Source organism: Notolepis coatsorum, assembly GCF_963971535.1.
Source record: "Notolepis coatsorum genome assembly, chromosome: 1".
Lineage (NCBI taxonomy): Eukaryota > Metazoa > Chordata > Actinopteri > Aulopiformes > Paralepididae > Notolepis > Notolepis coatsorum.
In genome coordinates this window covers 143,105,747-143,131,264 of record NC_140165.1, presented here as the reverse complement: position 1 = coordinate 143,131,264, position 25,518 = coordinate 143,105,747, and the positions used below count along the sequence as shown (strand labels likewise).

Below are 25,518 nucleotides of genomic sequence, written 5' to 3'. Positions count from 1 at the left end.
AGAACCGTTTAAAAAAAAAAATTATCGAAAACAAAGACAACACTTACGGTCGGGGGTTTTCAAAATAAAAGAGCGATGTCTAAACAGGAAAGAAATTTATTTTGTAAATTTGTGGAATGCACTTATTTCTTGAGACGATTTTGTTCTTACGGAAACCTTTTTTTAAATAAACAAAATGAAAACGAAAAAGATCAAAATCTTTTTCGTCTGGACAAGGCCTCAATTAGCTAAACAAAATGGCAGTTTTAAATACCCCCCGACTCAAGTCACCTGAACAGAGTTCAGCTTTAAGATTTAACTAACTGAATTAGAAAAGCTTACCCTAAGTTTCAGTTTAAAGCAGTGTTTCTCAGTAGCTGTCCTTATCCTTCTTCCAGCAGTTGTCGGTACAGAGTGGCTTTATTTATGTTCTCTTGGTGTTGTTGTTGGGTTTTAATATTGGGGATGATGGGGGAATTCTCAAATGCCAATACTACTCTGAATGGATAGAACGGTTAATTCTACAGTGGTATACTACCTAAGATGGCTGCCATGAGCTCAGAGACCAATAAACACCCCATAAATGTGTTGCCTCATATTCATATTTAGCAGTATGACACAACTAACTAACTAAGTAGATCAACTAATACTACTGTCCCCTACTGTCAAAATATTCCTACCATTGGCAGTACACCTTAGGAATGTGGCAGGATGGCAAACAGGAAAACCTTTTATTACAAGTGAGTGGGATTGTTGGGTCCAAAAGCTTGAGAAATTGGACCCTGATATCTCTTGCTTTAGTGTGGGAGTTAGGGGGTCAATAAAGATTTATGTTCCACATGCAACTCCATTGTGGTTCCCCTTTTTATTACCATTTTTATTCAGGTTCTAGTGCTGGTCGGAGCAGTAAAAATCTTATTTCTTCTTATTTGGATATTCTATGATGGTAGAAGCATTCAACATAAACATAACGCCAAAGCTACTTGGAGCATGTTCGCGGTGTGTCATGTCTACTTATGGATTGCAGTTAGAGAGAACGCTTCTATTACAGTCAATGAGAGAAGCTACTCTGGTCACAACAGCTGCACCTGGGCTTCCTGTGGCTGATCTCTATTCTTCTCCCTCTCCAGGGTGACAAACTAGTTCAGTGGTTCTCAACCTTTTTACACCAAGTACCACCTGAGAACGTAGCTGGCTCTCCAAGTACCACCATATGACCGACGTTAAAATACAGTCTATTCAGCTATGGACAGTTCACGCAGGAGGCACATTTATTCCTAATAACATTATTTATTGTTAACTTTTGTCAGCCACAGCCACAATGTATAAAGGGGTAGCACTAGAACTAGCAAACTCTTCCACACAATTCTCATACAATGCAAGGGGCATTGAGAATATAATAACTCTCACATAGCAAGTGAGAAAATTGTACTAAAAATGTCAAACTTAAATGTAAAAATGTCACATACAAGATTTACAGTGCAATGACGATATACTTTTTTCTTTTTCAAATGACAGTGTAGCCAAGACACCAGGGCCCTCATGTATCAACCTGACTTACGCACAGATATGTGCTTAAGCCGTGCGTACGACCATTCCTAAGCAAAGTGTGGGATTTATCTATTTGAACTTGTGCTTGACTTTGTGCGTATATTTAAGCACCTCCTTCATTTGTACCGCAATTTGGGACCCAAATTGGAGCTATAAGCTTAAAAGCTTTTCCGTGCTTATTTGAGAAGGTCCAGCTGCAGAGCCGGAGAGACAGACAGCAGAGAGACAGACAGACAGACAGATAGACACTGTTCCACAGTGTGTGTGTGACCACTAGTCTCCTAGAGACCCCCCCCCCCTCTGGACCACCTCCCAGTAGAGACCCCCCCCCCCTCTGGACCACCTCCTAGTAGAGACAAGTTTTCTGAAATTTATGTTTATATATGCAAATGAGGCACTTCCCCATTAAATATGTGGACATTTATGGATGCAATAAGGCAAAATGAAGTAAAATAAACAACTAAATGTGTGTTATTGACGTTTTATTGTCACTAGTTTCATAGAAGACATGTTTAGGAAGCAAAATATAACAATCTCAAAATCAACAAAAAAAGTATATTTGCCTATTCACCTGCAGTGTCTCGCCTTAATCCTCATCTTCGTCTTCTTCCTAGAGAAGTCTCTACTAGGAGGTGGTCCAGAGGGGGGGGGGGGGGGGGGCTGAGTCTCACGCATGCACATACACACACACACACACTGTGGAACAGTGTCGGTCTGTCTGTCTCTCTGCTGTCTGTTTCTCTGCTGTCTCTCTCAAAATAGTATAAGTGCTATCTTGGCCCTGAGAGTTGCTCTCCGGCTCTGCAGCTGGACCCTTCTCAAATCAGCACGAAAAAAAGCTATAAGCTTATAAAACGATTTAATATGCTAAACTTCGTTTTAAATTCTTTAATTCACTTTTGTTTATTTCATAAAGATTTTCCCGACATAATTCTACCTGCCCCGACCAGATCCGTGACTCTGTTGCGATACAGATGAATTATCTACTCAGAAAGCTTATAAAACGATTTAATATGCTAAACTTTGTTTTTAAATTCTTTAATTCACTTTTGTTTATTTCATAAAGATTTTCCCGACATAATGCTACCTGCCCCGACCAGATCCGTGACTCTGTTGCGATACAGATGAATTATCTACTCAGAATAGTATTATAAAGTGGCTATCTTTTATGCTGTAGATCACTGCTGGTATGTGCGTGCAGAACCTTTATTTCAGCGGGGACTGTAGTATTTATTTGACGTTACTGTACAATATATGTGTATTAAAAGACGGAGCTGTCTTTTATTGTATTATAATAATAATTAATATTCAAAATAAATTAAGAAAGGCATTCTTATTCCAGCATGCATTAATGACACTAACGGGCAACGGCAAAACAGTGGTTAATGGTCTTTATTAGTGTTTGCGGTGTCCAGGCAGCAATGGTCTATTAGGAAGTTAATAGATATAATATCCGACAGTGTACAACACCCTCTGCTTAGTCCACTTTTCCACATTTCATGGGGGTGTTCCATTACCGTATATGGTTAATCGGGGCGGTTTTGGTATGCAAATATGTGAAAGTGTGCACGAGCCTCAGCGTAGAAGCAAGGTGATATTTATCATGACAGGTGTGCGTAGGACCTGTGTACGCACGTGTGATAAATCCCGTTTTTTTTGTGCGTGCACACATTCTAAATTCTGTGCTTAAGTATGGAAATAGAACATTTTCTACGTCACGTTGATGAATGAGGGCCCAGGTGTAGGTCTCTTACTGAACAATCAGTGTTTTTCTCATCTCACCCACGTCTAGACACCCATCACCAAGAGAGAATTGTACACATAGAAATAGAGATCCTTAGGCGGCTGAGTGGCGCAGTGGGCAAGGCGCTCGCCACTAACGCAGGATATGCTGGTATCGAGCCCAGCTCTCGCCGTTGCTACCGGCTTGGCCGGCCGTCATACTAAACACAATTGGCAGTGTTAGAGGGTGGGAAAGCCGGTGGGTGGGGATTGGACGCTGTGGACAGCGACTCCTACAGGTCGGTTGGGTGACGCCTGTACAGCAGAAACAGGAAGTATCGGGGGAAGCATGAGCCTCCCACGCGTTACTCCTCGCCACAGAGTTCGAGCTGTCTGGTGAAAAGATGCGACAGGCTGCCTCCTCGTGTACCGGAGGGGACACGTGATGCAAGGCTTCTATCCTCACTACAGCCGACCAGTGGGAGGCATAGTCTAGCAACGTTCAAGACAGGGGAGGGAAGAATTGGAATCACGAAATTGGGATGGGAGAAAAATAGGAGAAAAAGTGGATAAAAAAAAAATCTTAACACTATGCCGTCCGAGAACGAGTATATACGTGTTTCGAAAAAGAGCGTTGTGGACCAGAGCCACGAGTATATACGTGACGAGTTGTTATTGTTTTATTCCATATTTATAACGCTTATTAGGTACCCGATCCACTACCAGCATCTTTTCGGATATTTGATTTTCGAAACATGCAGTACCGGCCAAACCCGCTTAGGGGCGCCATCGCTCCACTGCAGTATCATGTGAATTTAAAAAAAAATTAAAAAGTACAGTTCTGTGTGCGGATCATAGTTCCTTGATCCCAGCCGAACATCCTCCATCTTGGATCAGCTTGGCGAGCGGTTTTTTCAGCGTGGAATAATAGGATTTATGATTAGCCAATGTGCATATCGATCTACCAGAATCCGATGACTGGTGAGGAAATGCTGCCGGCGATCACATGGCCTGACGGTAGGATAATATTACCCCAAATTACAGCTGGATTGGACATTGTTTTATAACGTAACGTGATCGGTCAATGAAAATGCTATATTGAACGCACATTGTATTGCGGATCAATAATAGTAATCGGCGTTCCTCGCCGCCCCCATTTCATCCATAGATGCTCTGTAATAGTCCGGATGCGACGCAGTTTGTTTTATTTCATTCGTATATATACAGCAGAAATGGCGTTTGAAATTATCTAGCTTCCTGCAGAAAAGCCTAGACGAAAAGTGCGTTATACCTTATATTCACGATGCTATAAAATGACAACCAACCGATGGATTTTTATTTTCTTTAAGCCATTATGAAGGCACGGTTTATGCACTCAAGTGACAATGAGAATGGACAGATAGCAATACTATAAATGATATATAAAGCTCTTAGAAAGTACATCGGTTTGTTTACTTTCTGCTGTCCTCTGAGGCCTAAATCCCCGGGCCGCGCCGGTCGTCATAGTGTTAAACTCTTGCTTCTTTTCACGGCAAATGCTATCCACTGCCTTCATCAGTCTTCAATAAACTCGCCTTCTGTAAAAGGTTTGCACTGTTTTGCAATTAACATCGCCACTTCATAGCTTGCTTTGGTGCAGTTTTCCTTTGAACGGCACCGCTCTGTTCGCAAATTAGGCACACCGCACACACTTGCTTATGTATTTCGTGAAAAAAAACATTCTAATTTCTACCGCTCCTGGAAGCGGCAGCCCTCTTCATCAACTTTTCTTTTTTTTAGGTGCATTCGCCATGGCTATTATTGCAGGATATAATACGTGGGTATTACGTGCGCAGTATGCGGTTGGCGCAGCATTCCTTGCCAGCATTCCGGACATAGTATGGGGGTCATCTAGCTATTGCTAGAGAAGGTGCTGCCACCATAAGGTGAAGAAAGAAATTACAACTTGAACTTTTATGAATAATTCATTCTTGTTTGACAGTGCTGGCGGGCCATTCATAATACAATTTAGGAATGAAGTCACGTTGAGATTCCAGGGATCCCTCCGAGTACCACCAGCAAGGGGGCCCAAGTACCACAGGTTGAGAACCACTGACCTAGTTAGAGCTACATAGAAATGCGTTTGAAATGTTTTTAAATGTCTTTAACCCCTATAACACCCTTTGTCGTGTGGCAGTGACCGGGTTAACCTTCTGCATTGTCGCAGTGAAAGGGTTAACCCTTTGCTAGTGTGGTAGTGAAAGGGTTAAAATGAATAATATTATGCTCCCAGCTTCGTTGTACCAGGGCGATGCAAGGCAACACATTATACTATGCATGCCATACATACAATCCTCTGTATATATATTTTTTTTTATTTGATTTGATTTATTTACAACAAACGTATAACAACATTGACAGATCAACATTTGTATTTGCCTTGTCAGGGATAGAACGAAATGTCCAGGACTTATTTCCATCGTTGTCCCTGTTGTTTCTAGTTGCAAGTGGCACGTTGGGATCTGAAATGCATTGAGCATTCTTAGTGCATTTTCTAAAGTGCATTAGTAGTAGTATTCATGTTTCAATTAAAAAAAAAGTATAAAAAGCATCATTCATGTTCATTGGTGCATTAAAAGCAATACTTATTTTCATCAATAAAGTGCATAGAGACGATACTCATCGTTCAACAGAGGTTCAGCACATAATACAGTTGCACCAACATTACAGTGGCAGGTTACTAAACGGCTGCTCCCTTATCCTGGATTTGAACACTGCAGCACTCTCGGTTTCCTTGATATTGAGTGGTAGTTTGTTCCACTCCACTGCACCTCTATATCTTTGTTTTTTCTCCTTTTTCTATTTTTCTCCCATCCCAATTCAACAGTGCCAATTCTCCCCTCCCCTGTCTTGAACGTTGCTCGCATATGCCCCCCACTGGCCGGTTGTAGGGAGGATAGAAGCCTTGCATCACGTGTCCCCTCCGATACACGAGGAGGCAGCCTGTCTCATCTTTTCACCTGCCAGCGCGGACTCTCATTGGCGAGGTGTAACGTGTGGGACGCTCACACTACCCCCGCCATTTCCTGTCCCTGCTGTGCAGGCGTCCCCCAACCGACCTGTAGGAGTCGCTGTCCACAACGTCCAGATTACCACCCATCCACTTCCACCCGCTAACTCTGCCAATTGAGTTAGTATGACGACTGGCCCAAGCCGGAGGCAACTCCGACAGCCGGAGTCGAACCCGGTCTCTTGCGTTGGTGACGAGTGCAATGTCCGCTGCGCCACCCAGCCGCCTACTGCACCTCTATATCTAAATGACAAGAGATAGCGTCGTTGTTAGGATATTGAAACATAACATCTGACCTGCTTCTGTCTCACCGCATACGCACTAGGGATGTGAATGGCAGTATTTTGCGAGTCGACATGTCAGATTTTTTTTTTTTGCGTTTTCTTTTTTATTCCTGCCTTTCAGCAACACAATTGCATGGAGGTGGATGTTCATTAATCCGTTGTGTCTGACCACATGGTGGTGGATGTTCATTCATCTGCTGTGTCTGACCATCTGCGTCCGTTCTAAATACATTTTATTTAAATTTTTTATCCACTTTTTCTCATTTTTCTCCCATCCCAATTTCGCCTCGCCAATTCTCCCTTCAATTCTCCCCTCCCCTGTCTCGAACGTTACTAGACTATGCCTCCCACTGGTCGGCTGCAGTGAGGACCAAGCCTTTCATCACGTGTCTCCTCCGGTACACGAGGAGGCAGCTGTTGCATCTTTTCACCTGTACAGCGCAATCTCTCAGTGGCGAGGAGTAACGCGTGGGAGGCTCACGCTGCCCCCGATGCTTCCTGATTCTGCTGTACAGGCGCACCAACCGACCTGTAGGAGTCGCTGTCCACAAGGTCCAATCCCCACCCACCGGCTTTCCCACCCCTAACACTGCCAATTGTGTTAGTATGAACGACCAGCCAAGCTGGTAGCAACACCGAGAGCTGGGCTCGAACCCAGCATATCCTGCATTAGTGGCGAGCGCCTTGCCCACTGCGCCACTTAGCCGCCCTCTAAATACATTTTCAATGACGAGTAGCCGGCTGTTGGACAGTGTTAATGTTGTCAGTCTCCGACAGATTTGTGTCCATTTTGATCTACAGAAAGGTTTGGAGAGGGTGAACTGACGGATACGTTACCATCCGCAAAGCTGTTGTTTCTGCAAAGGCACGATTACGTTCGGTTATAATTTTAAAATAAACCAACGGATAGTAATGCCTTCAGTCAAATGTATACCCGTTCATTGACGGATCAATAGTTGCAACGTTCGCAGCCTAGTTGCATACCATACTTACTACAATTACTGTTGACACGGAGAACACATAGAAAGTCTGTTGTTTAGTCGACACATTGTCACATTTTCTATTTGGGTTTTGGGGACTAAATAGGCTGAATTAGAAAACAAACAGAAAACAAGCAGTAGATGCAATTTTCTTGCTGTTGCAGCCAATGTTGAATGAATAGCGTAGAGACTGCTTTGCATTTAAAAGAACACGCCAACATTTTGGGAAATTAGCTTATCGTCTTCTCCAGAGAGAGACAAGAAGATAGATACCAGTTTTCTCTCTGTGCGTTCATTAGAAAGCTATCTGGCTGCACGTTAGCCTAGCTTAGGGCAATGAATGGAAGTGGACATGGCCGGTTAGCCTAGGCATTGTCCAACTAACACCTCTCCCGAAGGCTAACCAGCCATGCTTCCATTCATGGTGCTAAGCTAGGCTAACACGCAGCCAGATGGCTTTCTCCTGAACGCACAGAGGAAACTGATATCTATCTTCTTGTCTCTTTCTGGAGAAGACTATAAGCTAATTTCCCAAAATGTTGGCGTGTTCCTATCTGTGCATATAGACATTCTGGGTATCTGCAGACTAGGGGCGGCCATCATACAACATAGGTGACATTTTCTGTAACACTGTGTTGGTCCCTCTGCCAGAGGACAGAAAATACACCATGTTTAGTGGTTGCAGGGAGGGCTGGGCAGCTATACATGTTTTACACAGATAGTCACACTGTAAAGAAAATAATATTAATTTCCATGCATGTGACTACAGCAATATAAAGCATGCAGAGAGTACAAATCAAGCGAACTCTGCAGCAACAGTAGGAGCAGAATGTTGGCCAAGGCAATAATACACAGAGGTCCATTTTGACAAACTATGATCAACATTTGATTCGTTATGATTTTGTGGCTTACACTGGTATCGCCACCGGTTTGATCCCATTCACCTCAACAGTCCAAGTGTTTGATGACAAGCCTGGCTGCTGGTAGATCTACTTACCTTTTGGTGGAAAATATGAATATGAAGAGTGTTTATTCCTGATGACGTACCCCAGTAGCTGGGACATTCAAATCCACTGGAATTTATTATTTGACCCTAGATGCTGACAAATATTGGTGATGGAAATGATGCTATTGGTCACGGAAAAGTCACGTGGAAGAGACATGGAATAGACTTTGATCAGTGTATGATCCCTGCTGTTGCCACAAAGGTTGGCAGGGTATCATCGCCTTTAGTGACAGTGAAATATTGTCACATTTCCTATGAATTAATCAATGCACAATGACAAGGGGGACGTGAGCAAGTAAATAGTTGTTTCTACTAATTTCCCTTAAAATGTTGGTAATGTATGTAACGTAATACAGAACACATGCAACAACATGTTCCCATTCCCTCTCACATTCTCCTCAAATCAATACTTTATTTTAATCTTCTGCTCTCCTAGCAGTGTCTGAAGGAGACTAAGGCCTAGTCCACACGTACACAGATATTCAAACATAGCATGTTTCGGGAAATCTCTCCATCCTCACAACAATGTAAAAACACTCATGGAATGACCTGATTGCATGACCTAAAACCGTTTTCATGTGGAAGAGAGAATGTACTGTACCTCTTGGGCCCCCATGTCCGCCATATTGGAATTTTGGCCCTCGAGGTCGGAGCTCCTGTGAGCGGGAGGACACCTTTGACGAAAAGGTGTCAAAACTGCCTCATCTCGGCTGAGGGGAATTTTCATAAATGTCGAAAATGTTGCGACTTGTAAATGTGTTAATTATTGTTAACTTCTCCAGCTGTATAATTGAACTTGCTGTTTAAAGAACTACAGTTGAGTCGTAAGGGAGGGGCTGAGTACTTTCACTGTCGGGTGTCGGGGACAGACGTGCAGACATAACGGCTACCAAATCCATTTCGAGACAATGGATCCAGTTGGCTACTTTGTTGGCAATGTGAAATATGAAGAGAAAGCTTAATATCTTTAGAAACGTTTATATCTCCGTAGCATCAAGACAGTGCGCATCAGGCGGAAAGGTGACCATACCTCCGCTTGGTTTTAAATTGTTCGGGAGACTCATGTGAATTATGCAAAGTAGAGCAAAGCCTTGTAAATTGCCATTCCCCCTTTCTGTGTGTGTGTGTGTGTGTGTGATTGATTGATTGAAAACTTTATTAACAGATTGCAGAATGGGTACAATGCAGTTCGCGCATTTACCGGTAAGGGTATAGGTGCGGAAAAGTGACCATATCTCAGCGTAGGAAGCTCTGATCGACTAGTGCTTGGTTTTAAATTGTTCATTATTGATCATGTCTCTAAAACAACAACAGCCCGAGCTGTGAGTGAATGGACCTGTCTCAAACCCTGCCCTCTTTTCTTGATCCTCCAATCACAACTGTCGCTTACCTCGGACAAACTTGGTTTGTCCGAGGTAAGCGACAGTTGTGATTGGAGGATCAAGAAAAGAGGGCAGGGTTTGAGATAGGTCAATTACGCAAAGCCTTGCCATTCTGCCTTTCTGTGTGTGTGTGTGCAGTGGCGCTGCTAGGGTCTATTGGTGTCCTAGGCAGTAATTCTTAGGAGGGGCCCCCAACCAGTGTTCATCTCCATTATGTGACAAATAATCTGACACGAATACAAATATACTAAATAAACTTTTTTTTAATTACAAATGTGCAACTTTCTAAGTCTATTATTATTATTATTATTATTATTATATATATATTTTTTTATTGATATTTTTGCACAAATCTTCCAAATATTCACAAGACATCTTTCCACAGCATAATATGCAACATCCAAGATTTGTCTTTTTCTTTTTTGTAATAACATACAAAACATACAAAAGACTCATACAAACATATTAAAAACTGACATGGAAATTAAAAAAGCACTTACAAAAAAAACCAACGTTACTATACATTGTGCATATATACCCCTGATGCACATACGTTACATGTAGACCGATCGACCTGCGAGCAGGTATGTGCTGCATCTTCTATCGGGATGCCATCTTTCTCAATAGTGCATGTGAGAGGATGTGTCTCAGATATATGTAGGTGTGCGTGAGAACATGTATGAATGTGTGTCTCAGATATGTGTATGTGGGTACGTGTCTCACGTAAGTATGTGTGTATGGCTCATACGTGTGTGTGTGTGTGTGCATCTCTCAGGTACGTGACTGTGATCCTACCTTTTGTGTGTGTCTCGTATCCATGTACGTCTCTGCCACATGTGTGAGTGTATATCTCAGGTGTGTATATGTATGTGCATCTCAGCTATGTATGTGTGTGTGTGTCCCATATGTATGTGTATTTCCCCTATATGTGTAAGTGAGAGCTTATGCTTCAGATATGTGTATAAGTACGTGTGTGTATGCCTGCTTCCTACATGTGAGTATATGCGTGTATGTGTGCCTCTGGCATGTATATCCCAGCCATGTGCATATAAGTGTGTGTAATTCAGTTATGTACACATACCAGTATGTGTGTCCTAGACATGCGTATGCGGCTAGATATGCGCATGTGAGAGTGTGATAGAGAAAGTGGCCATTCCATAGATACACCATCTGGACATACAATCTATGCATATACATACATAATACAATATAAAGTATAGGTACCATCAGGTCAGATCCCATTTTTCACCTTCTCATCATTAATAATACTGAAACCCCACCTTAATCATTCGTCCCCAGACCGTTCAGTTAGGTGTAGAAAACTGTCTCATACCTCAGCAAAGATATCCTCTCTCCCTGCGACTCTATATGTTACCCTTTCATATGATGCTGTCCGGAACATTAGTTCCATCCATTCTTTAAAAGTAATATCAATGGGTGATTTCCAATGTCGTAAGGCAATTCTACACCCTGATATCATGGCCATTCTATACCACATTCCCTGGTATTTAGGTATTTATCTCTTTCGGTACTATACCCAAAACACATGCCATTGGGGAGTTATTCACCTTTACATTCAAAACTTTACTTAGGAATATCACAATTTGATCCCGGACTTTCTCACATTCGTATAACATATGTAGTAAAGTCTCCTTCTCACATCTCCAGCAGATGTCACTGTCCCTTAACTTTAGTCTGGCCTGTTTACTAGGCGTCCAATAGCTTCTGTTTAAAACTTTGTAAAAGATGAGTTGTGATTGTGCCTCCGGCGAGAATTTACCCCATTTGGACACCAGCTTCTCCCATATTTCCTCAGTAATATCCTCACGTACATTGTTCTCCCAGCTCAACCTCAGACTTGCCAACTTGGGTGCATTGTGTTCCCTTATAACATCATAGAATCTTGACGCACCGCCTTTCCTACGTCATCCTTTATAAAATATTTCTTGAATTGCAGTAATCGGGCCACATTTTGGCCCTCCCATTGATGATGATATACAATGTCTAATCTGCAGGAATCTATAGAAGTTTTTATTATCTATACCAAAGTCCTTTCTAATATCCTCAAAAGGTAATACCCCATCTTCCCCGGCTATATCACCTAGTACATGTATCCCCCTTTTAATCCAGTCCTCCCATATGACTGATTTCTTACCAATCTTTAGTTTTTTATTATACCATATAGAGGCTCTTGTAGTTAGATATGGGCTATCACTAGTCAGCCTGTGCGACTGATTCCAAGTTTCCCTGGCAAACGCCATTAGAGGGTTCTTAAAAGGTATAGGTCTGTCTGATTGTGTCAGGAAGGATTCCAGAGATGAGGGATATACCATTTCCTCCTCCATCTTGACCCAAGCAGGTGCCTCCTCAGTCGAGTGATTCAATTTGGAGAGCTGGGAGAGTGAGAACGCGTAGTGATACCAGTCTAGCTTAGGCAGGGATAAGCCGCCATCTTCCTTTGCTGCATACATTTTGGCCCGACCAAATAGCGGCCTTTTGCCCCCCCCACAAATATACATTAATTATCTTGTCATACTGTTTGATTAACTGAGTCGGGAGGGTCAGCGGCAGCATATAGGATATAATTAAATTTGGGAGCCAATATCATTTTTACTAAGTTTACCTTCCCAAGGAGGGACATATTCATCTTGGCCCAATTCTGGGTCAGAGCACTAACGTGTTCGATTATAGGGGCAATATTGGCTTGTACTATCTCTTTCAGACCTTCGATCAGCTTTATTCCTAGATATATCAACCCTGACGGCATCCACCTGAACTGCCATCCCCTCCTAATAGCAGAGGGACAGCACCTAGAGAGAGGCATTGCTTCTGACTTGCTCCAGTTGATTGTGTATCCAGATATTTCTGAGAAGGACTCGATAACAGTTCCAATGACCCCAGCTGCTGTTTGGGGATTGCTGGATACCAATAAGATATCATCCGCATATAAAAATAGTTTATGTTCCACCTGTCCCGCTATTACCCCTTTGATGTCTTGATTAGTCCTTAGAGCGATAGCAAGTGGTTCGAGGAAAAGCGCGAACATTTGGGGAGAAAGCGGAGAACCTTGCCTCGTCCCCCGTCCTAGGTTAAAGGGCAAGGATACGATCCCGTTAGTCAAGACAGAGGCCATCGGATTTGTGTACAACAGCTTTACCCACCCAGTAAACGATGGTCCGAATCCGAAGCGCTCTAGCGTGTGAAACTAAAATGCAAACTCCACCTTATCAAAGGCCTTTTCGGCGTCCAATGAGAAGGCCACTGTAGGCTCTACATCATTCCTAACCTTCCACATTATGTGTAGGAGTCTGCGAATATTATCAGCTGAGTTTCTCCCCTTCACGAAACCCACTTGGTCTGAGTGTACCAAACTTGGTAGTACATCTTCTATTCTATTTGCTAGTATTTTTGCTAATACTTTTTCTTCCAAATTGCTCGGATATAGGCCTATAGCTTCCACAGCATTGAGGGTCTTTGCCCTTTTTCTGTAGTAACGTAATAGTGGCCGATCTCAAGCTAGTGGGCAAGCTCCCTTTTAACAGTGAATCTTGATATACTTTCAATAGTCTTGGAGAAATTATATCACTGAATTGTTTGTAGAAATCGGGAGTAAACCCATCGTCTCCTGGTGCTTTACCTAATTTAAGGCTATTGATTGCCGCGTGTATTTCCTCTATCGAGACCTCCCCCTTCATTGACTTCATTTGTTGTTTCGATAACGATGGTAATTCAATCTTGTTGAAGAACGCGTCTATTTTTACCTGATCCACCGCCGCCTGTGGGGTATATAAATCCTGGTAAAAGCACCTGAAAACATTGTTAATTTCCTTTTTGTCTGTAATAATTTCGTCATCCTTATTATAAATTGAGGATATAATATTTTGATTTTGCATTTGTTTAACCCGATTCGCTAGTATTTTACCCGCTCTCTCCCCTTGTTCATAATATCTTTGGTTGATCCTAAATAAAGCATATTCAACCTTTTTTGGTATATGTTGTTCAATTCATATTTGGATTTGTTCAGATTTCTCCACGTTTCTGTGTCTGGTCTCTGGCTGTGCTGTTTCGAGAGTGCTTTCATTTCTTTGTCCAATGCTGTCATTTTCTGTTTCTCTGCCCTTTTTAGTATTGCACTGTATTGTATGAGTCGTCCTCATGTATGCTTTGCATGTGTCCCACATTATGCCACTATCATCTATTGACCCTTCATTAAGTTCCCAGAATTCCTTAAATATAGTTCTAATGTATGCACATGACACTTCGTCATTCAACATTAGGTTATTGAATCGCCATCTCGGGGACCGCTGCCCCTCCTCTATGGATGTGATCACCAACTCAACTGGAGCATGATCAGATATTACAATGTTCCCTATCCTACTATCTGCTATTTGTTCTACCAGCGTGCTAGAGATCAGGAAATAGTCTATTCTAGAGTATGAGGCATGTGGGTGAGAGTCAAACGTGTAGTCTCTTTCCTGTGGGTTCAGAACCCTCCAGATATCCACTAGGCCCAATTCATCTATCAGTACACCGACCGCCAGTCTCCCTGCGTTGTCAGCGGTCCTGGGTTGAGATGATTTGTCCAGCAAGGTGTCTCCAACCAGGTTGAAGTCCCCCCCTATGATTACGTTGCTATTCCCTATCTTCCTAATCACTTCATGAAAAAAGTCTGAGGACGACACGTTGGGTGCATATATATTAGCTAATGTAGTTCTCTGTCCCTCCAAATCTGCATCCAATATAACCCATCTCCCCTCATCATGCGAGAAACTGTTGTGCACCTTAACGTCTATGTTTTTTCTCACTAATATTGCCACCCCCCTCTTCCTAGAAGAGAACGTACTATAGAATATTTGTCCCACCCAGTCCCTCTTAAGCTTGGCCGACTCTTCCTCATTCAGGTGTGATTCTTGAATTAGTGCAATATCCGTCTTTTTTTGTTTCAAGAACGTCAGTACTTTTTTTTCCTCTTAATGGGATGATGACATCCGTCTATATTCCACGATACTATTTTAATCAGCCCCATATCCCTTGTAATGTATTTCCCCTGTGCAATCCAGCATGTAATGCTTCTATGTCTGGGGCGCTATATCCCATATTTCCATATCTAGGACCTGAGACTGTGATGATATATATACAACAACATAGTATATGATGAAATAAAAAGGAACATATAAAAACATAAATACATTTCCCGCCCCCACATTTACCCAAGCTACGTTCGATAGGACCCCAGATAGAACAATTGTACCAAGGGTGAGATCGATACTCACCTGTGCACTTTGGTCCCCCTCGTCTACCAGAGGAGTGCATTTGGCACAAGGCAGGTTGCCCAAAACTGTGCCCCTACTATTTTGTATACCCTAATGTAACGTATGGCTCACACTGTAGTCTATATACAGTGTGATCAACTCAACTGAACTTATCAAGATGGTGACGTTTTTTCTTTTCCAACAATTAACATTTGTATATCCCCTAGATATATATTGGTACATTGCAATTTCTATGTCATAGCCATATTGGACTGTGGTTCATTTCGCCATCCCTTTTTTATCTATCCAGGATATTTCCCATCCCACGCTTATAGCATATTTTTCTATTTAGTGCACTCTATTTTTTTATCTTTTTTTTTATATATTGGCACTTTGCTATGTTCGTTACTCTACGACGATGCCCCTGAGACTTATCTGTATCCACGTGTTTCTTGACCGTTATCTTAATTGTCCGCCTCCGACTGTCCCCGTCTGAATCCCTGGAGTTTCTCCTGGTACCCGTGATGCTCATTGCCCTGCTGTGCGGGACCTCCATTCTCCGTCGCCTGTATGTTGCCTCCCGGTCCCCGTTGTCTTCCCACTGTCTGCCGCAGTATCTCCTCTCGATCTGGGTCGGCAGGAGGGTTCACCGCGGTGATCTGGTATCCACGTCTTGCCATATCCGCCGTCGCCTCCGCTGCGTTCTGGTATAGGCGGGTGCCATCTTCGTAAAATACCCTCATTTTCGCAGGATATGGTGTCTGGAACTTGAGATTCTTCTCCTTCATTATTCTCTTGGCTTCGGCATATTCTCCTCGCTTCTTCAGTATTTCAGTGGGGAAATCATGGTCGACATAGAAGCGTTCATTGTCACATGAGATGTTTTTCTTCTGCCACGTCCGGCGTATTATCTCTTCCTTCATTTTGTAGCTCCCAAACTTAACCACGATTGACCCTGGCTTCAGCTGCGGGTTGTTAGGCCTTGGGGATAATGTCCGGTGTGCTCATTCGATACGAAGGTCCATGTCATGAGGCAGGCCAAGTGCGTCCTTAAACAGGCTGTCTAGAAATCCGTGCATGTCTTTTCCCTCTTTCTCCTCTGGGATACCGTAGACCCGTAGGTTCTCCCTCCTCGTTCTGCCCTCCTGGTCGAGCAGTTTAGCCTCCACGTCAGCCTGCCTCTGCATTAGCTTCTTGATTAAAACCGTTGCCGCATCAAGCACATTTTCATTTTCTCCGATTCTCCCCTCCACTTCACCGAGTCTGTTGTTCATTTTGTTCATCTAATTTTTTATTTCCCGAAATTGACGCTCATTGTCTCTTCTGAACTCTTTGAGCTCTTTGTAGATGTTCATCAGCATGGCCTCTCGCTCAGAGTCATCATCGCCATCTTTTTCTCCCGTTGTAATGCCATTCTCTGCCATTCCGTCGTCTTTTTCAGTTGTAATCGTGTTCGCCCTACGTCTTGTGATAGCCCCTTCTTTCATCCCTATTAAATATATACCCTGGTGTTGTCAATTATTGTTTTCCGGGGCTATATAATTTTGCTGTCGGGGAGCTTGTGAGTTAGGCTGCCATGTTCTTCCGCGGTCAAACCGGAAGTGTTTCTAAGTCTATTATGATGGAAAAGAATTTAGCTTGTTTCACCTGTTTGACTATCTCATCACTTATTTTGTCTCCAATCAGGTATGAACCTGTACTTTCATATTATGTAAACAAATACAAAGATTGGGCCCAGAATCAGAGGGGGGGGTCACAAAATAATCCGAGTCTGTTGTTGTTGTTGTTGTTGTTGGTGGTGATAATCTTTAAATCCGCCCTAAACGTAACTCTCCTCTCTCTCTCTTTCTACCTCAGCTCTTCCTCCTAAACCAGCCAAGCCACCCACTCCAGTCCCCAGCAGCTTCAACAACAGCATGGCCCTGCAGGACTCCGAATGGTACTGGGGGGACATATCTAGGTATGAGATACATGATTGATTGATTGATTGATTGAAAACTTTATTAACAGATTGCAGAATGGGTACAATACAGTACAGCTCAATACACACAATTGTTAAGGGGATGCAGACCAGAGAAAGACTTTTGTCTTGTTTACATCAGGGTCCCCCATTTTCAATTCATCAGGACATATATGACATACATGACATACAGATAGTCAGTACTGCTACATCTATACATTTATGACATACCAGATTTGCAAATACAGTACTGTTTGTGATACAGAAGGAGTCAAGAAAAGGGAGTATATACATTTGACGTAGAAACTGTACATTGGAGGAGGTTGGGTGAGGTTGTGTGGGGGGGGTTGGGTACATTGGGATATTGTCAACCATACTGGGTAATTTACATTGGAGGTGGTTGGGGGGGGGGGGGGGGGAGAAACACTGTATAAACAAGCAAAACTGTACATTGAGGGGGGGGGGGGAGACACTGTACAAACAAGCAAAATTGTACATTGGACTATTGACAAAACCATACTAGGTAAATGACTGTACATTGGAGGGGGTTGGGTTAGGACATTTACAGGGGCCAGTTTTGAATTGCAGTCTCCCGTAGGTGTCCCTTGAGAGTGGTTTTGAAAGTGGGTAGTGATCCACATTCCTTTACAGCTTTGGGTAGGGCGTTCCACATTGATGTGGCATAATTGCGAAACGTGTTTAGTCCCTTATTTGAGCCGAATCTGGGTTTAACATGATTTGTGGCGCTCCCTCTGGTGTTGTGATCGTGGTATTCACTGACCTTTGGGAAGTATTTTGACATGTACATGGGTACCTTGGTCGTGTAGTGTATCTTGTAGACCAGGCCCATTGCAAGTTGCTGTACTCTGTCGTCTACTCTAAGCCATCCTAGGTTGTCAAAGTGGGCAGGGGTGAGGTGGGTTCTAGGAGTAAGGTCAAGCAGTAGTCTGACCAGTTTGTTTTGAGATGTTTGTAATTTTGTTTTTAGCGCCTTTGAGGTGCTTTGGTACCATGAGGTGCAAGGCAAGCATAGTCGTAGTACTATGCTTACATACATACATACATACATACATACATACATACATACATACATCGCTGCTGTCGGGACAAAACCTCATAACTCCATTTTTTGAATTTTTTTTTATTATATAAATCAACTCTGTAGATCATCCTCCATATGTGTGTGTGGGTTTTACAAAGTTTAAACAATGGGAAAGCATTAAACCGATCATCTGTCTAAACCTCCTAACTCTATTCACCCTCAAATCTGTGTTAGTTTTTTTCATCTGCTGAAAAGTTGGGTTTTTGGAGTTATGAGGTTTTGTCCCGACAGCAGCGACTTATACTTTATGTAGATACAACACAAACATCAACAGTCTCATGAACACATTCATAGTTACATTTAAACAACCAAACTCCAAACCAAACTCTGTTTTGTAGGGAGGAGGTGAATGAGAAGCTGAGGGACACAGCTGATGGTACGTTTCTGGTCCGAGATGCCTCCACCAAGATGCACGGAGACTACACACTCACTTTGAGGTAGGCTTCCTGTTTTATAGATAACACATGGTACAGCTGATCTGGGATTCCTGTTTTATAGATAACACACGGTACAGCTGATCTGGGATTCCTGTTTTATAGATAACACATGGTACAGCTGATCTGGGATTCCTGTTTTCTAGATAACACACAGTTCAGCTGATCTTGCTGGACACACTCCTTTGTCCTATTACAGTGTATCTGTTGATGATGGGCATCTATAAGCAGAGGATGAGAATGTGCCCTACTAGCCCCATCTCTCTGTTATCTTTATCTGTGAGCAAAAGGATCTCGCTTGAAGAAATGGCTTGTGATTTTATTTAATTTTATTCTATAGTAGTGTTTAAAATTTTCGAAGAAAAAATTTGCCTATATACCGTAATTCCTCTAATAGTAACCGGGTCTCAAATACAAGCCGGGTCTCTATTAATGGCCGGGTGCGCTCTTGAGCTAAGCAATTATAAGCCGGCCTCCTAATACAAGCCGGGTTACTAATATACTGAGCTGCATACTGAGCTAGTTACTTGATTTCACTTTGAAAATGTTGAAATGACCAGTGACCACCTGTAATTGCACTGTTTACTATTTCATACAGTACTTGGTTTCAATAAATGAACCCAGTACATTTTACTGGGTTCAAACTGACACAAAATGTTGATTTATTCATTATGATCCGTTTGAAAATTTGAAATATAGGCCTCCCTCTTATACAGGCCTCCTCCTAATACAAGCCTGGTACCCGCTACAGTTGAAACAAATACAAGCCGGGGTTACTATTAGAGGAATTACGGTACTCAACATTCCCCTTGGTGCTCTGTCATCTTTACCTTCTTTCTCAATTCATTGTGGAGCAGCTTCAGAGTTTATAGCTGATGACATCACACGTTTGAGTTTTAGCACTGTAGTTTTTGGAGTTGCTTGTGTTCACTAATATTTTTGGACTGTCTTAAACCATAGGAATAGTTTAATTGACAGTAGTGGTGTGAAGTGTTGTTGTTGTCTTGTTGTCCCGCCTTGGTTTCTCTTATCCTCTGTTTGTCTGTGTGAAACTCTGAGCCGTTATCTCTCATGGCCACAGGGGGTCGCCATTTTGTGAAAGCTACAAATTGCAGGTTTAAAAACCATGCGTCACTGTCCTTAACACTTTCAGTGCCCAGCAGGGGGCGCACATTTAGTGCTTGAATGCCCACCATCCACTGCAATGTTAGCATTAATATCGCCTAATCTATGTTTTAAATTATGGCTAATTATGTGTCTAATCTGCCCGTCGCATTATCAATGACTCATTTCCAGTCAACATTGTCGAAGCAGATTGTTTTTTTTATCGGTTCATTTCCGTTTTATAGCATTTTGAAAAGCCCTCGTTTTCACGGAAAAATAAAAGATTCCATGATAATCGCCCTGCACTGTAATATCCTAGAACGTTGTCATTTTTGGGCCTATTTATGAATAGTTTTCTAATAAACGCTAGATTATCGATAGTATATGTGTACGTGTGCACGCTGGTGCCGCGCGCTGAAAATCGATTCTCTCAGTTCCTGATCGATCTTAGTCAAACAGCCATATCACATTATAGGGGAAAAGCTTATATCTCCGTGAAAACGTGTCTGATTATCCTAAGACTGGTAAAATAGATTCCTTACCTGAGATCAGATGGTATCCAAATGGATTATTCCAATTCCTGATCGCCATTCCAAAAATCTATCCTTTTATTGAACCCACGCGTATACTGTAAAACACATATTACACGCTGTGCTGAGGGTCCAGAATGAAGCTGATCGGCTCCGGTTACATGCGTGAGAAGTAAAATGTGGATTCCGGAGTTTTTTTTTCTCATCCATTTTCATCGAGTCCAATCCAAAATGGTTCATTACCATCTGGGAGACGATAGGGGGCGCTTTTTTCACATCTGAGCGCCTGGCGGGGCAGGATTACCAACGGTAGACTCGGTTGATGAAATAAGAATTCAGATCGCTAATAAATTAAAAAAAATCCGAGAATTCTCGTGATGGGCATTCAACCCGCGGGCTGATAACCCGAGAAATCTCGTGATGGGCATTCAATGTGTTAATGGACCTCAGTGTATGAATGTTGTACCAAAGCAGGTTCACCCATCCCCCCCCCCCCCACAGGAAAGGAGGCAACAACAAGCTGATAAAGATCTTCCATCGGGAGGGGAAGTACGGTTTCTCAGACCCGCTCACCTTCAGCTCTGTGGTGGAGCTCATCAACCACTACCGCCATGAGTCCCTGGCCCAGTACAACCCCAAGCTGGATGTCAGACTCCTCTACCCTGTGTCTAAACATCAACAGGTGGGTTGGGTTGTTGGCTAGTTGGATAGTCTATTTTTACCATAGGTTTTATTGTAAACTAGGCTACTCTTCTTATACAACCACCAACATGTCAGTGGTTGGTTAGTTAGTTAGTTAATTAGTTAGTTCATTAGTTAGTTAGTTGCTTACTTAACCTGTTAAGCCCTAGCCATATTTTCAGAAAATCCGCATAAAAGTAAATGGAAGATTGCTCCACTTCTGCAAGGTCCATTTGCCATACATCTATGGAACTCCTTTTTCCAATGCAGAGTTAAATCTGGATTTAGTACCACCAGGCGAGGGCAGCAAAGACTGAATGAAATCTACTGTAAGTACAGTTACTTCCGGTTAGCTCCACCATTTTTACTGGATTGAGACATGGTTTTCTCCTAGACGTTCACAGAAAGGTAAAGAAACCATATACCGTAGGTTGTATTTTATGGGAATAACGTTGAGGTTTGTTCGACCCGTGAGATATAAACGCGATATTCAAGTCAATGCTTGTAAGAATAAAAGGGTGTTCCTTCCTTTGTCGGCGGCTGATGTGAGCTGGGTAGTGTAGTTTTATGAAATGTAGACGTCCATCGAAAGCCCTGGGTTTCCTCTTTCTTAGGACTACAACGATTCCATGAGTGCTTCTTCTTCTCACGTCTAAATCAAACATTTTCAGATACAATGCGCAGAGATTTTTTATAAGCTCATATTTAGCTAATAACACTTAAAATCATTGGTAAACAAACATAGTGCTGAAAATATACACGTTGAATGCTGTTTTGATAGGCTTAGGGTCTTTACTCTTGGCTACATTTGAAAAAGAAACTCATCTCTCACTCATCTCCCGCAGACAATGAATGGGAGAGCCCATATACTCAACATTCCCCTTGGTGCTCTTGTGTCATCTTTACCTTCTTTCTCAATTCATTGTGGAGCAGCTTCAGAGTTTATAGCTGATGACATCACATGTTTGAGTTTTAGCATTGTAGTTTTTGGAGTTGCTTGTGTTCACTAATATTTTTGGACTGTCTTAAACCATAGGAATAGTTTAATTGACAGTAGTGGTGCCATTATCTGAAAAAAAAAAAAAAAAAAAAAAAAAAAAAATCTAACCCTAACTAACCGTACTGTCATGCACTTGTCCTAATAAACTAACCTACACTGTAGCACTCAACACTTTGATGAACATTGTTGCTCAGCTGATAGAGTTGTGCCCTTCCTGATGGCTTGTCGTACAGAACTTGTAAGTCGCTTTGGATAAAAGCGTCAGCTAAATGACTAAATGTAAATGTAAATGGTGTGAAGTGTTGTTGTTGTTGTTGTTATTGTCTGGTTCATGGTAGTTCTAATGCTATTATTATTGTTATTCTCTCATTCAGGACCAGGTTGTGAAGGAGGACAGTATTGAGGCAGTGGGGAAGAAGCTCCATGAGTACCATCTCCAGTACCAGGAGAAGAACCGAGAGTATGACAGACTGTATGAGGAATACACCCGGACATCACAGGTAAACTTTACATGCGCTTTCGGTCGAATGTGTGATGTGTTGCTAGGAAACTACCAAGACTACAGTTGATATCCCTGTTGCAGTGTTTGATAATTTCAACAATGGACGGGTTATTATCAATATCTGTTTTCAGTCCGGGTGTCACCCTGGTGCATTGTCTAGTAGTATTAAAGGTACTTTCTTTTGTACATGTAACCAATCTCTGTGCCTGCTGTTGCTTGTTGCTGTCAAGAGCACGTCCTCACGTGAAATACAATGAGAACCAGAAGCCTACACTTCAAAGTAATGTCTCTGGTGGACATGTAACCTAACTCTCTCTTTATCTCTCCATCTCTCAGGAGATCCAGATGAAGCGGACTGCCATCGAGGCGTTTAACGAGACCATAAAGATCTTTGAGGAGCAGTGTCAGACCCAGGAGCGCTTCAGTAAGGAGTACATCGAGAAGTTCCGCCGGGAGGGCAACGACAAGGAGATCCAGAGGTGAGCGGGCGACGCAGGGATCACCCGATGACAAGTATCACTGTAATGGTGCCTACACACTTGGGCTGGTCGATTAATAAAGTTTCAATTTCCCTCCCCCCAAGCCCAAACAGTAGTTTCAGCTCGTGTTGAGAGGGAGGAGGGAGCGTCCAGTTATTTTGAAACGCCTTTGGTCATTTGTAGAAGATGACATAAAGGCAGCTATTACACAACCTTCTGTCTTGTAATAGAGGGGGATCTTGAAGTTGGTTTCAGACTACATGACCAGCAGGATCAGTTACCAGTTCTTTCACCAGGAGGAATCCCTGACGACTCTGTCTGGTCTTCACACTATGTTTTGTCATGAAAACACACTCGAGAAGTTTTGGTCATGGAGGTATTTGTTTTGGTCAGAGAGGAATACACTGGGGAAAGCACAAGGCAAGGTTCTAGCGGTTTCTCTTTTTCTCTGAGAGAATGAGCTGTTGTTGCTTCCTTGTCCGGGTCTCTCTTTTCCCCTGCCATACCCACTGCCTGGTCTCTGTGTCAGATATCATTCTCTCTCTCTCCACTTATTATTGTCCTTCATATTTCCATTGTGCATATTCGGAATATGAACCTCGTATCGTCAAATTCAGGTGATAAATAGAGTGTTGAAGTTTGTAAAAATCATTACAATCGTAATAGCAAGCTAGCGGAGAACAAAGCCAACTTCAAAGTCAAGCGCACTCTGGTAATGGGCTGTATAGTAGGCTATTTCCCAGATCTTCGCCCATCCCCTTTTAAAAATGTCCCTAAAATCATGAATGAATGACAACTAATAGAGACAGGACGGGATCATCGAACATTGCAATAGGCTGAACAGTTTAATCATTTTATTCAGAGAAGATGGCTTTTCAAGACAGAGTTTCTTCATCCTGTTTGCTGTCCCTCTCTAGTTCCAAGTCAATGTAACCACATCGGAATGGTCTCTCTGTCCCCGGCAGTTCCAGACATTTACCTTGATATCTGTCTGGACATCTGCGATGTGTCAGCGAGCGTCCCGGGTCGTGTCCTGGAACATCTCACTCACATGGCAGTCGAGCGTCGTGCACGCGCCGAGCCAACACCAATTTCGTAATTTCAATGTGGAATTAAGGAATATAAAAATAAAAGCATGTTGTTGAACTTGATCATGCATATTTATTAGAAAATGTTATTGCACTATGTTATCAATACACATTTATAAAAAGAGGCATATTTAGCCAAAATATGTTGCCAGAACATAAAAAAAAAATACTATATATATATATATATATATATATATATATATATATATATATATTGAATAAAAAAAATAGTTCGAGAACTGCTGATTTTGAGCATTGACCTTGCTTTGTGAGCAGGGTAGTTGCCATGGAAATAGGAATAAAAAGGAAGAAATGACAACATTTCTCACATTAAAAACAGGAATTGTTCTTTAAAATATGAAACATGTAATATACAGGCATTAAAGCGCTCCGTCTTGAGACGGATTTTTGTCAATTTGATTCGGAGTCGTGACGGATTTTCCGTCAATTGGCTACCTGGTATAATATGATTTGTAGATGCATACAGATTGAAACTAAATTGAGCCAATCCCAGGCGTCATGATGAAAAAGGGCATTTTCTTTCTACCGTTGCCGCGCCAAGCTGAGTCATTGGCGAGCAATAATGGCAGGACTCGAGAGACAGGATTGCGCTAATAGTTCGTCATCGGAAATGTATAATAATCGCAAGATACATTCAGACAGTGTTGGATCTAACTAAATGGATTTATGGACACATTTATGCCCGGACCACAAAGCTTATTGAAGGGTTAGCGACGGCGCGACGACTCTACCGGTGAGTCCGTCAGTCTGTTATATGAAAATGTAATTGTAGTGCTGTCAGACCCTGATACGGGTTGTCTTTTCCTTTTAGCTAACGCTATTAAATAAAAATATACAGTGGAGGTTAAAATAAGAATATAACTTTGACTGTTCAGTCAGGAGATGTTTTTTATGTGACGCACCCCCGCGGGATTGACTTTACCATAAATCATAGGCTGATATACGCTACATTCTCTTTAAACATATACATGTTACAGGACAAAAGTAATATATTTAATCACTTTTATTCTTTTAAACTTGGTCTGATCGACCGTCAGCATACATAGACAATGAACAGGCAAGTAGATCCAGTAGAAGAAACGCATTCACATCATTAGGCTATGTCAGAAAACACATGTGCACAAATCCTGCATTAGGCCTACTTTAGCGGACAAAACCCAAACAAAACTTATTTCTCACTCGTTGATCTACCTCTGATACTCATCGGAGCCCATATGAGCGTGGAAACTTGATTTCCGTTTAGCTAGTAATGCTATAAGCATGGATGCGTGCATACTAAAAAAGGCTCCGATGTGTCGGAGGTAGATAAATGCGTGAGAAATAAATGGAGATGGGCTTGGCTCTACGAAATTGGGTATGATAACAAGCCTTTTAGTTCATGGTGCAAAAAACTAAAAGAGTCAGGTGTGTGT

General features: G+C 42.2%; 1 protein-coding gene across 2 annotated transcripts in view; it reads left to right on the top strand.

Annotated features, from left to right (window-relative positions):
* LOC311240881 (phosphatidylinositol 3-kinase regulatory subunit alpha-like) overlaps positions 1-25,518 on the top strand; it is a 68,239-nt gene that overhangs the window by 32,368 nt on the left and 10,353 nt on the right. For both annotated transcript variants that reach the window (XM_084329483.1, XM_084329484.1), the window contains 5 exons: positions 17,063-17,165; positions 18,606-18,704; positions 20,837-21,017; positions 22,391-22,516; positions 22,855-22,997. In XM_084329483.1, coding sequence (XP_084185609.1) covers positions 17,063-17,165; positions 18,606-18,704; positions 20,837-21,017; positions 22,391-22,516; positions 22,855-22,997 — 652 coding nt within the window. The remainder of the gene's footprint in view (positions 1-17,062; positions 17,166-18,605; positions 18,705-20,836; positions 21,018-22,390; positions 22,517-22,854; positions 22,998-25,518) is intronic.